Here is a 13,374-nt window from a genome sequence, read left to right on the forward strand (position 1 = left end):
AGACGATCATCCATTCAAGACTGGATCGGAGAAGCTGTTGTGCTGGCGTATCGATCTATCTCCCGGCGGCGGCGTGAGGGCGCGGCGCAAGTGCTGGTCGCCTTCCGCCTTAATCAGCGGTGGCGGCGGGGGCCAATGAGAGGGCGGCATTGACGCATTTTCTGCGCTTTCGAGTCGCCATTTCCCCTGCACTAAGCCCAATCGGCCAGTGTTTGCCTCCGCCTCCCGTCGTTTTTTCCTTTTCTTTTCTTCGCTTCCCGCCCGGGGCTTCCTTCTCTTTTTCTTTCTTTCTTCCTCCTCCTTCATCATCATCTCTTTCTCTCTCCTCTTTCCCTTTTATTCCTCTCTTTACTCCCCATCTTTGTCTTTGAAGGTTGTGTTACTCCCTTCACTGCCTTCTCCCGTTACATTCGCTTCACCTGTGTCTGTTTTACGCCTCCGTCTCTCTTCCTAAGTCAATAAAAACAAGTTTTTGTTAATTTCATCATGTCTTCCTACGGCGGCGGCGGCGGCTACCAGCGCGATTCGTATCGGTAAGTTATTTCTTTTCATTTCTGGCTCTGGTCTAGATGGGTTGCTCCCATCAGATTGGCCCTGTCGGTGCACTACAGGGACTGTTACTGTAGTCGCCTCATGCGTGCCTCAGTCTCGGTTGCAGTCGGTCACGCGATGCGGTCAGTCTTCAATCACCAGACTTGCCCTTTGTCTTATACTTCCACACTGGGAATTTTAAGTTGAATTTCATCCAATTTGGCTCGATGCTAACATACTATGTAGCTCCAGAAACGGTGGCGGCGGTGGTGGTTACTCTAACGGCTACTCCAACGGCGGCGGTTACGGTGGTGGTGGTGGTGGTTACGGCGGCGGCGGCGGCTATGGTGGCGGCGGCTATGGTGGCGGCGGTTATGGTGGCAGAGGTGGTGGTGCCGGTGCTGGCGCTGGTGGAGACCGCATGTCCAACCTGGGCGCTGGCTTGAAGAAGCAGGAATGGGGTAAGTGGTGAAGTTACATGGCAGGATATATTAGCGGTTGCTGACATCTTACTGCAGACCTCGATGCTCTTCCCAAGTTCGAGAAGTCTTTCTACAAGGAACACCCCGATGTCGCCAACCGCTCCCAGCGTGAGGTCGACGAGTTCCGTAAGAAGCACGAGATGGCCGTCCAGGGCAAGAACGTCCCTCGCCCCGTCGAGACCTTCGATGAGGCTGGATTCCCCCAATACGTTCTGGGCGAAGTCAAGGCTCAGGGCTTCGATCGTCCCACCGCTATCCAGTCCCAGGGTTGGCCCATGGCCCTCTCTGGTCGCGACGTCGTCGGTATCGCTGAGACTGGTTCCGGAAAGACTTTGACCTACTGTCTCCCGGCCATCGTTCACATCAACGCTCAGCCTCTTCTCGCCCCCGGTGACGGCCCCATCGTCCTTATCCTCGCTCCTACCCGTGAGTTGGCCGTTCAGATCCAGGCCGAAATTTCGAAGTTCGGAAAGTCTTCCCGTATCCGCAACACCTGCGTCTACGGTGGTGTCCCCAAGGGTCCTCAGATTCGTGACTTGAGCCGTGGTGTTGAAGTCTGCATTGCCACTCCCGGTCGTCTGATTGACATGCTGGAGGCTGGCCGTACCAACCTTCGCCGTGTCACATACTTGGTTCTGGATGAGGCTGATCGCATGCTGGACATGGGTTTCGAGCCCCAGATCCGCAAGATCATCTCCCAGATTCGCCCTGACCGTCAGACCTGCATGTGGTCCGCCACCTGGCCTAAGGAGGTCCGCCAGCTTGCGTCGGACTTCCTCAGCGACTACATCCAGGTCAACATCGGTTCGATGGATCTGTCCGCCAACCACCGTATCACTCAGATCGTCGAGGTCGTTTCGGACTTCGAGAAGCGCGATCGCATGATCAAGCACCTCGAGAAGATCATGGAGAACCGTGGCAACAAGTGCCTCATCTTCACCGGCACCAAACGTATCGCCGACGAAATCACTCGCTTCCTCCGCCAGGACGGATGGCCCGCCCTTTGTAAGCTACACACCATGCCCTTAAACCCCAGATCATCTGCTAACATGCACTCCAGCCATTCACGGCGACAAGCAACAGCAAGAGAGAGATTGGGTCTTGAACGAATTCAAGACGGGCAAGAGCCCAATCATGGTGGCTACCGATGTGGCTTCCCGTGGTATTGGTATGATGAAATCGCAATCTCCCCCCTTCCCCTTCCTTTCCCTCCCCTTTCTTTCCTCTGCCGAGGCACCCTCAACCCGTATTGAGGTTGTGTGACAATGGCACGGTGCTTGACTCTCTTCCACCACCTGTTGGTGTGTATGACTCTTCCAGGCTTTGTCGGGTCTCCTGAAATGGTTCTCAAGCCAGGAGGACCTTGGACTCACAGTGCAGTGTAGCAGACGTTTTACATCTTCTGTTCTGATTCACCATCTCTATCTTTGAACTTGACCGGTAGAGGGATGGAAATTCCTCTTCACCGACTCGTTGAAGCTGCATTCCAAGGTTGCTCTAGGACCGCGATTTTTGCCGCCCTCGGACTCGTCCATCACGGATCTTTGATGAAAGTCCGAGAGAGAGAGAGCGATGCATCAAGTCTCACATGACCGAGAAAGGGCTCCTAAGCCACGTTGCTATTTTGACTAATGCTCTGTTTGCTAACGTTAAATGTGTCTGAAGATGTGCGCGACATCACACACGTCCTAAACTATGACTACCCGAATAACTCGGAGGACTATGTTCACCGTATCGGTCGAACTGGTCGTGCCGGTGCTAAGGGTACCGCCATCACCTTCTTCACCACTGACAGTAAGTGCCCGCCTGGTCCTTGACTTCTGGTTGATGCTAACAGCCCTCGGCAGATTCTAAGCAGGCTCGTGACTTGGTCACCATTCTCACTGAGGCCAAGCAGCAGATTGACCCCCGTCTCGCCGAGATGGTCCGCTACAGCGGCGGCGGTGGCCATGGCCACGGTGGTTACGGCCGTTGGGGTGGTCGCGGCGGTGGTCGTGGCCGGGGCAACAACTTCACTGCCTCCAACGCGGCTCCTCTCGGTGGCAACCGTCGCTGGTAAACTGACCACGATGCCCAGTCACTGAGCTTGTATTCCATTGTCACATCGGTAGACCTTTTCCTTTCTCCTGCGCATGACTTACCATTTCTTCGTAACGGTCCGGGCGGCGTTCATCAATATCACGATAGACCATTCGCGTGTTTTTGCTCAGTTTACAACAGGTTCCCCGGCATGGGACGACCTCGAAAGCCATACGATTGCACACTGATATCTCACGGATACACGTTAATTTTGTTCTTTTTGCGTGGTTTTTTTAAAAAGTTATGTGTCACTTGGCTTGTTCCGGAACGGATGGGTCTAGATAGTGTGTAGCTTCAGTTCTTGCATGCCGATAATTGGAGAGAAAATGTACCTATCTGTTTCTGGTTTTGCTGTCGAAGTTATCGCGAAACGAGTTGTTAATTTGACCTATCCATCCTATTCCCCGTAGATCTACATAACTGGTGTTCCCTCGGTCCATGCTTGCATGCCTTCCCCCTTGATGCAGTCAAGTTGCCTACATTAGTGGCTGCATCCCGATACGAGTCTACTGACTAGCTTGACGCAACCCCGATTGTCCAGGCCCGATCTGCAGCGCACACAACGAACAGCAGATGCAACTGCCGGTGGACGTACAAGGCAGCTGCAGCCGCCGCCGCCGCAGTGAAATTGGCAATCGAGCCAGTCTTGGACCGGGTTAGCTGATCGACCAATTAACACAGTAGACATCATCCTCGTGGTGACATGGGGTGGTTAATAGGTGGTTGCTCGCTTGCTTACCTGATCTGTTAATTGATTTAATTAATTCTTTTTGTTGTTTTTGGTAAGTAGATAGATGGAACTCGATGATGTGATCGCCTGAATGAATTGTGAGTACGGAGTACTATCTAGTTGTTTGAAGTTAGGGAGGTAGGTGTTGATAGACACCATGGATATAGGGGGCATAGTGAGATATGTCTTAATTGTGGAGTATATCGTAGTAAAGAAGTTAGACGTTACGGTGTCTTCTGGGCTGAGGTTTTGGTGGGGGGTGGGGGATTGAAGTTAAGGGTGGTGATTGTTGAGTACTTTGTATATATTGTATATAACTTGGGATTATTTTGGAGGTGGGTGTTGATTTGCAACAAGTGATGATTTTTTTTTTCTTTTATGGTCGCGGGGAGAAGACCATTTGTTCTCTTTCCTTTTTCTTAAGTCTTTGTTTGTATCTTTGGTTGGTTTATTTTGATGAGAAGGGTTGTTTAAGTATGGGGCTGGGGGTTCTGGATGTGTGTGGCGTGGTGTATCTATATCATATATTTGGGTATTTTGGGGATTGAAGAGTGGTATTGTAGGCCTGTATGTGGCATTGGGGACTGGAATTGGGTCCTGGGACATGTGTTTGGATTGCTGGGTGCACTGTCTTTGAGCGCTTTACATGTTGAATGGCAAGTGTACATATCACGTAAAGATTGTGTCTGGTGTATGGTAAATTCTTTGCATACTAGCTGGCACCACATGGCGGAGAATATAATAAGCATCATGCTATTTAGGTTTCAACAGCCGTAGTCACATACTGGCTGTAGGGCGCTGCATATGGTTGTCAGAGCAGATCAACTAGACCACGCCTCCAGCTTCTCCAGAACAGCACTGGCCAGTATCTTATGAACGTGACTCGTCATGTGCCCCGAGTTGTACCAGAAATATGTGCTCAGAGGTGTTGGACACCCGTACGCTTTGTAATTCCACGCAATGTCCGGCTGGTCATAGCCTGCGCAGAAATTTGTTGTGTTCACGATGCCGTACTGGCTTGGGTGGTCCAGGATATAGCTGAGCTCACTATGAGCGTCGAACAACATCACGTTGGTGTCTGTGTAGCGTCCGTGGAAAGCTTCTGCGTGCTGCGATAATGCATCGTTGTACCAAGTGATTTGTGTCGCATTGGGGCTGGGATCAGCACTGCCTAGGTTGCCTGGTCTCCGGTCCAGCGGGGGAAGGTTCATGAAGAGATAGGAGCGATATCCCAGAGAGTAGATTGTCTGAACAGAGGAGAAGAGTGTATCCATAAGCTCGTTGTAGAAAGTCGGGAAATCGACGTCGTACTTGGAACTGTCGCCGATGTCGTTGATGCCGATCCAGATGGCCACCAGCGCATGCGATTGATCCACAGTCTGCTTGAGGACGGGCTGTGCGTAGTCGTTGAATTGTTTGACCTGGTTGACGAGCGAGACAGTAAAGTTGTGGTGGAGAGGCGTGCTGTGGTGGGTTAGAGGTCAGTGCAGGATGAGCCATCGCAAGTGCGTACTATTCAACCGAGATGTCTGCCCCTGCAAATGCAAAATCCCATAGCTGTTGTTCGCAGTCAAAGGGCGAGGTAACGCCCTCCACGAGCCCGCAGCCCGTTAGGTATTCTACCCAGTTTGGGCCTCCTTCTGCAGTTGCGGTCTGCATTCAGAGAAGTATATCAGCAACGGGACTGAATAGTAAGACGAGTTATCTGTGATAGTATAGAGGTTGTCCAACCTGGATTTGGACAATCTTGTCAGCAAGGAGAGTCTGTGGATCATATTCAAAATTTTGCAGATCGCCGATGAAACTGTAGTTCTGAAGGCCATGTGTTCCTTGAACGTATGTATACGAGTCACCGAAGGCGATTCTGGTACCCACGTGTCAGTAATGCCCCAAGGAACACCCAGATGCTGTGGAATATGAGCCCAGGCACAAACAGGTATTTCGTAGAGTCCCATTCGAAAGGTCTCTTCTGAAGGATGCCGGAGGGATATGCTGAAACCATCGGAATGGCCACGAGGACCAGAAACGGCCAGGTTACGAACATGATGCAACTTAAGGTCTATTTGTGCTTCGAGAGTTGATGAGGGTGTATGCCAGACATTGTCACATTATTGAATGCGGATTTTATACGCATTGCAGCAGAGTCAGTCTCTCTCATACTGCCCGGTTAACCCCGCAGAAACATTCAGAGTCCGGAGAAATCCTAGCACGGAGTGCTCTTACGGAGGATAATTTTCCACTTGTAACTAGCTGCAGCTCGCTGACAAACAACAACCGGGCAGATCTGAGAGCAACCCCAGATCTGCAACGGGTCTCTGAGGTATCACTTCTGGAGGAGCTTCTCGATGGGCCAATGGACCTGCCCGCGCTCTTGTAGGGATCCGACTGGGAGCCTCGGCTCGTAGATCGACTGGCTGCGGATAGCACCGTCACTGACTCGGAGTGCGTGGGGGCACTGGGAGCTGCCTTGCCGAGCCATCTGGCCATCCAGCTTGCCGACGCCGGCAAACTGCGCATCCAAGAAAGAGGACTCGCTTGAGAGCCGCCCGCCTGTCAGTTGTCTAGATGTTGGCGAACCAAGCCTGCCGATCCGCGCGCAAGGAGGCCAAGATTATCCGGGGTTGGAGGGCCCAGGGGAGGCTCAATCGACTGCGGGGAGTTAGTCCAGCCAAGCGAGATCGTGCGCCTGGAAGCTCCGGTTTGCGGCGACGCGACGCAGAGGCCGTTGACGGACAGGCACGCTTCGGATCGAAAGTGCAGGGCACTCTGTCTGACCCTTTTCCACGGAGAAACCACAGCAATAGATGATGGAGGAACGGAGGGAAATCGCGTTATCTCCCAGACATTGACGGGCAGGTGATTGCCTCCAGCTGAATGCCGCCGAGTACCACCTCACTATCTTACTGTAAGATATCGCGTAATAATGAACCCCGAGTGGGGACTCCGACCTATCCAGTCACCCAGTCTCCAGTCCCCAGTTCTAGGAGGGTGTGTCATCCCAGCCAGACCGTGACTTGTTGGTCAATACGGAATAGATATCTCTTCAGGGAATGGCCTGCCAGACCCCGAGCAGCTGCGAGGAATTAATCATCGGAGATAGCTAGTAGTATATTGAGATAGAGAGATAGAGTGGCCGGTATGTACCTGCCTCCTTGGAGCAGATACTCCTCACAGTACGGAATACGGAGTAGATAGTTAGTCCAAAGACTACCTATCTACCTTGGGGACGCTATGTACTGGAAAGTACCATATTACGTACCTCCAGGGGAAATGGTACTGGTAAGGACACGGTACGGGTGGTCCGCACTAGTTCTCCCCGGTACGACCCAGTTACTAGTGAAGTAATTTAGACGAGCCGGGGCCAATGAGAATTACCGCAGCAAATGCAGGTTTAGGTAGATACCGCTAGCCCCGACGGAGTTAGGCCGATGAAGCGGGAGGTAGGGGTGGGTTCCAGTTCGGGTACGCTAACCACTAAGGTCAGCCAGGAGCAGGACCGTGAGCGGGCTAGGCTTGGGGCTACCTGACTAGTCGGTTAGTCCAATATGCGGAAGTCGGGAATTCCGCACATAGTATCACGGGGGGTCAAGATTGGACAACCCCCGACTAGGTTCCGGTCAGGCCTAACGTAATAAGAATGGCGGCCTTCAAGCCTCATCAGTCACCGGCGTAGAACATGCATGGAACATGTAACCACTTGCCCGTGAGCACAACTGCTCATAGTCCACGAAGAAAAAGCATGGGTTTATCTCTGCAGTAGTGTGCCTGTGAAGGAAGATCTCAAGTCGAGATGGGTACTACTAGATCGTGGCATGTCCGGTCCGGTCCTGGCTCCTGCCAGTTTGCCTACCAATCCTGGATCTTGATTCCGAAGGACCGCGGGCTTGGCGGTCCGCAGAATCAGAACTATGGCATTATCGTATATTAACTGCTTGCTCTCCATGGCATGAATAATAAGACTGACACGTTGTCCGATAAGTGGAATACTACTTCGGAAGAACTCGGGCGCTGATTCGTTCTGCGTCGCTGACCAAGGATGGATCCCCCATTACATAAGGAAACCCTGATAATAAGAGATTATTGTCCGTCAGTAAGGTCGGAGGCGTGTTTCCGGCCGATGTATCGTCGAGTCCCTCTTAAAGAGTCTTAGGAGCAACGGTAGGGTTCCCGTTGCGGCTAGGTCGATTGGTTGACTCATTTGTCCTGGAGCTTGGACCTTATCGTTAGACGGTTAGGGAGAGAGCTCCCTAGTGTAGCCGATGTTAGTACACACCACACAGTAGTACTATGGTAGATGGGGAAGCACCGTCGACACCTGGGACTGTCTGACTCTGATCTTCCGGGTGGGCCAGTCAATGGTGGGCAGGCTCAGACAAGGCAGTCCGACGACCGGACGGAGCACGGAGGACTCCGTTCCTCCTCCCAGATACCCAATTGGTCTGACACCGAAAATTTCATTTAGGATGGACTCGTTAATCGCGCGATATGCCGTGATCTTGCCCATGATGAATCGGCGTGCAGCGACACAAGGTTTTCGCTACCACCGGTCGTCACGGACAATCATCAGGTACGGAGTGGCGTACCGATTTCCGACCTGCGACTAAATTGACCCCATTATCTTAAAGGTGCCTTAGTCTACCGACTTAATCAAAATCCTAAAGCGCGTGAGAAATTGCTGCTCATCTCATTGGCCCATCCGCGCGAATTCCCTGCCATTTGCTTTTGGATTTTGAGTTTGGGGACGGGGCGACGTCGGTCGCTTTCCTGATTTTCGTTTAATTCACTTACAACAAATAACGATATCCATGGCTCCATGGCTCCATCGTGCTCCACCCAACAAAGGACGGAGAGTGAGCCGCAGAGCCGTGGTGGGAATTGATGGCCCTAAGCACTGAAGCAGACAAGCCCGGACGCTCTGCTCCATCGAGTCCATACGGTGTCCCAAGACAGCTCCGCGGTATCGATCCTTTGGGCTCTTCCTAGGCCACTACAGGCAGTTCCTCGGCAAAATAAGGTGAGCTGAGCGATTTCGCAATCTCATCGATGATAATTTAGCGGACAATCGGGTCACTTAACCAGCCTCCGCATATGACCATTAGATAGACATTAGGTATTATCTCTATGGCGCGAGTTTTTCGACGCAGGCCGTTCTCACCACAATGATCGTGGACGCGGATTGGTTACGGAGTACGGAGTACCGTTCCGCAGTTTAGTATTGAGGGCGACTGCGGTTTCATCCTGTTGTACGGAGTAGGCTCAGGGGCACCCAGAAAAAAAAAGAAAAGAAGACGGCAGCGCGTCTCACTGCCTATTATCCTTCCCCCCTCATTATCCCATCTGCCTCTCGGCTAAACTCACACAAACCCGAGCATTGGGTTGCATCTGGCTGTATCTGGTACGGTGCTGGGAGCTGTACAGCCTCGGGTCGCTCGAGAAGGTGCCGCTTACTACTGTCTCAACCATGACCAAAACATTCTAAGACGCGCTCCTGCCAGCTAGCCAGCACGTGGAGCAACCTAGCTGAGATCATACCAAAATAGCTTGGTCACGGACGTGACATCTAACAGCGGAGCTATCCGCATAAGCCAGACTACCAAGCCTAGGAGGCTAGGAGCTAGGAAGCCGTTTATTCTACGAATCAGTGACAATGCCATACATATGCGCATGAATGCATCCACATGCAACGGCAGGAAGGTGAATCAGATACCAGAAGCAGGAGTGTACAGAGGACGGAGTGAACAATCTTCAATTGACCGTGTTAAGGGAAAAGAAAAGGAGAAAAAAAAAGACGCACGCCGACATCATTTCAGCGTCAACAATCGGTAGGCCTACCCCTTTCATGTGCATTGGTAGGGTTCCCCCAATGGGGAACCTCAATAATATATGATGGTTTGGGACTGATCCAGCTCTCCTGTGCTGTCCAGGTGGGCCCTCCGACAATACCGGCTCAATACAACTGCAATACATACGTTCTCCATCCACGGTCATCGACCTCCTCGGAGAGGATATTGTTCCAGAACATATGCATTGTGCACTCATTTTAGGTATACAGCACGGATGCCTAATGAAGGACGTTACAAATCCTAGTACGATAAGGGTGGTTGACCATGGATGGTCATTGCTCAATTGGACTCGGTTTAGGAAGGTCCATCGGCATCGTTATTTATCAGCTTCTCCAAAGCGTAGCTGTGGAGGTGCCCTCCGTACCAGTAATACTCCTCAGAAAAAGTCCCGATCGACGTCTATCTCCAAGTCCCAACCTACTAATGCTAATCGGCCGGCGTCCGAAAAAGTATTAGTTGTGGGAACGCTCTTCCCTAAGTCCCTTGGGCTATCCAGAAGGGCTGGTAGTATTACCCCATACATCCGGGGATGGGAGGCTTGATTCCGCGCCCAGATGACACTTCAATTGTCGCGTTCTAGTGTCCCCGGGCAGAGAGAAGAGGACACAGTCCAGCGGGTTTTGCTGAGAACCTCCATGACTTTTGCAATGAGCCAGTGGATCATTGCTCGAATTGATTCTCACTAATCATATCAAATCCAGCAGAACCAATCATTGCCACCTCCATGGTTCTGCTCCGATTTGATTTGATCTTGTTCGTAGGCATGGTGGGAGGTACGGAATGATACCCCTTGAAACTGATACCAGATATTATTATTGATTCCTGCGATCCACCCGGAACTCATATCGCATGATGGTTGCCTTGTGACCTGCTGATTCTCAACCCTTTGCCAATTTTCATTTTTTATGGTAGAACTACTAGGAGAGCAAGCCTTTCCATCCAGCCAATGTGGTTATCAGGTAGACATCGACGAGGGACCTACTCCGTACTTACGTATACTACCAGTGACCATCGGAGTATGGAAATGAGCGTTTCAACCGAGCCCGTGGATGAGCTGGAATGGTACGGACGGTATCACCAGCCTGAGTGTTTGTCCGATTTGCTCCCTGGTTCATTCACCGGCAGTGGGTGTGTTAGGTTCCGCCTGCGCGGGGTATGACCCAGTCGGAATACCAATCACCCAATGTACATCTGCCCACCCAGGGCTTGCCTGGAGCAGCGTCCTTCCGAGATTGGAGCCTTGCATCTTCTCGCGTCCCCTTCTTCCCTACCTTGCGCCTGGCCTTCCTATCAAGAACTAGTCCACTCTTCTTGCTTATATCTCGTGGAAGGATATGATGGATTTGTAGATGTAATCAACCACAGCAATTAATTATTATTATGGATACTTTGGTTTACTCCGGAGTAGAGCCGGTAACTCGCTTCTGCATGGGCTGTCAGATAGGAGTTGTTTATCACGTCTTCGACGCATTATCATCCTGGGAAATCTACCCAGCATCCAGACAGCGTACCATGGAAATACACTTGCGACTTTCCTGGTAATTTTCGGCAGCCTTACCAAGTCACTTGTATCTCTATATAGTATATGCAGCCATACATGCGACCATATGAATTACGATCTTATTCCTGGTTCATGTCTACAATTTCTAATCCGCAATGGCCAACGTTGCGCGCGCAGGGTTTATTACTATCACTATAGCTTACATTATTCAGAATATCCGACTATCGTTACGTAGGCTGATACCCCTGAATCGAGACCGAGACTGAACAATACGACCCAGGTAAATAGTGACTCAGTAGCAAAAGTACCAACAGCCAGGCGATGCCGCTGTCTGCAAATCCTACGTATGAATGATGGAGTTATCCTTAACTTGCCCCCTCATCAAGCCTGTTAACATCCCTGGTCATACCTACATGGTACATACATTCTCTTAGGTAATGTTGAAGTAGATTTATCTTCTCTTTCTTCAAGATCTAGATGCTTTTTGTCACAGGAATAACATCCTCACTAGCGTTGCCCATCCGCTTAGCCTTGGAGGTGGTTGGCATATCGCCTAATCCGTCCGACGGTCTGATTATTTGTGTATATCGATTGGACTGCGAACCCTCGTGTTCCCCACCGACGCGTTCCTGACTTGCGCAGATAACGACTGGACTGGCTAGACCATATATTGTAGATAGGCGCTTTAAACCGAGTGCATACACCTGACTGATCTGCTCCATTGTACTATATAATTGCGAGTCCAGAGGGGCTACTCTGTACTGGTTGGTGAACGGAAGGGTGGTTATGGGAAAGGGGGATTCCAGTACGGTGTACTCCGTAGTATTTCCTTAGTTCGAGCGTCCTTGGTACGGCGAGAGGAAATCTTCCGATTTGAAGCGACAGAACGGAGTAATATGGAGTCAGAAGCTGTAGTTATCTCAAGTCAACCCTCGACTCCACCAAAGGGCGTGCTTTTGATTGGCGATCTGACGGTCATACTTCGGTTTGTTGCTCTGGTTCCCCCCTGAAGTCGGCCGTACCGCAACAGGTGACCGGCATGTCCTCAGCGGATACGGCTGGTATCGTTGTCGTTCTCCCTTTTCCCACCAGTAGCAGCAGCCAAGACTTCCCTTCCCCCCCTCTCTCTCCCTCCAGTGCCTCCACAACCTAACTCTACTTGACTTTCCGTCGCGATCAAGTACACACACCTTTTCTGGCCGTGCCAGGACCTATCGCCGGCATCGATCGCTGTCCTTTTCCATGGATGTCTTAATATACGGATGCTATTGTTAGCAGCGTAGGATTTATAATACATCTTTGATATTGACTTTACCCGCTTCCATTAAACTCGCGCCACTCTTTCCCCTTTCTCGTCGCTTGGACAGGCCTCTTGTCGAGCCTCCACTACTTACGGACCCTGCACGCGGTCTTCGCTTCCCCCCGACTTACGCTACGCCTACTTTTTCACTAGCCTTGAGTCTCTTCGCAGACCGTTCCAAGCCGTTCCTCGGGCACGCCATCCCTAGCCCATCGTCGTTTGGTCCTAAGGCCTGATTACCTACTCCCGCAGCCGGGACGTTGGCCAACGATCTTGGTTGGTATCCACGGGCGCATACGCTAGGTTCACGACAGTCTCCCTGCGACCAAACTCGACACGCGCACCGTCCGTCCCGAATCGCGGGTAGACTATCCAAGCTCTAAACCCCTATCAAGTAGTATATCAACATCAATCCCCTACTAAGTTTATTTTCAACTTCATCTCGCAACGCTTTGGTTGCAAACTTCACGCCACAACGGAGAAGCGAGGTGGGGTTGACAGGTTGGAAGAGATAGATAGTAGGAGGAGGATAAGAAAACAGAAAAGGGGGTGTCGAATTTCAAAACTTACTTTTTGTTTTCTTTTTTTTTGACCATTTTTTCTTTCTTTCTTCCTTTCTCCCTTTTTATTTACTTATTTTATTTTATATATAAATTATTTTTTATTCTGTACCTCCTTTCAGTTTCGCCACACTACTGGCGGAGTATTCCGCCCCAAGGAGACAGGCCAGAGAAGGGAAAAGAGAGAGCCATGACATGAAAAAAGCACCCCCAGACAAGGAAAGCTTAGCCGGGTTACGAAAGAATAACCACTGTACTCCGGGCGACAGTTTGCGCAACTGAGGGGAAGCGACCAAAGAGAGAACAGCAGAGAAAAGAAACGAGAGCGAGCAAAAAGATAAAAAAAAT

General features: G+C 51.0%; 3 protein-coding genes across 3 annotated transcripts; 1 reads left to right on the forward strand and 2 right to left on the reverse strand.

Moving 5' to 3' along the window:
* The first annotated feature begins 197 nt into the window (after window positions 1–197).
* Window positions 198–3,235, forward strand: BO80DRAFT_139580 (DEAD-box ATP-dependent RNA helicase DBP2). Its single transcript, XM_025713672.1, has 6 exons — window positions 198–533; window positions 778–992; window positions 1,050–2,018; window positions 2,074–2,181; window positions 2,679–2,807; window positions 2,861–3,235. The coding sequence occupies exons 1-6, from the start codon at window positions 487–489 to the stop codon at window positions 3,070–3,072; spliced, it is 1,680 nt and encodes a 559-aa protein (XP_025573460.1). The 5' UTR covers window positions 198–486; the 3' UTR covers window positions 3,073–3,235.
* A 1,386-nt stretch (window positions 3,236–4,621) lies between these two features.
* BO80DRAFT_139729 (SGNH/GDSL hydrolase family protein) lies at window positions 4,622–6,126 on the reverse strand. Its single transcript, XM_025713673.1, has 4 exons — window positions 5,757–6,126; window positions 5,554–5,686; window positions 5,336–5,475; window positions 4,622–5,286 (listed from the first exon to the last, which is right to left on the reverse strand). Exons 1-4 carry the CDS (start codon window positions 5,864–5,866, stop codon window positions 4,644–4,646), a joined length of 1,026 nt encoding a protein of 341 aa, XP_025573461.1. The 5' UTR covers window positions 5,867–6,126; the 3' UTR covers window positions 4,622–4,643.
* Window positions 6,127–8,045: 1,919 nt separating this feature from the next.
* On the reverse strand, window positions 8,046–8,326 carry BO80DRAFT_446699 (uncharacterized protein; the record flags this gene model as incomplete). The annotated part of the gene is made up of 2 exons (XM_025721566.1): window positions 8,046–8,069; window positions 8,129–8,326. The coding sequence occupies 2 exons, from the start codon at window positions 8,324–8,326 to the stop codon at window positions 8,046–8,048; spliced, it is 222 nt and encodes a 73-aa protein (XP_025573462.1).
* Between the last annotated feature and the right edge of the window lie 5,048 nt (window positions 8,327–13,374).

Source organism: Aspergillus ibericus, assembly GCF_003184845.1.
Source record: "Aspergillus ibericus CBS 121593 unplaced genomic scaffold BO80scaffold_30, whole genome shotgun sequence".
NCBI lineage: Eukaryota > Fungi > Ascomycota > Eurotiomycetes > Eurotiales > Aspergillaceae > Aspergillus > Aspergillus ibericus.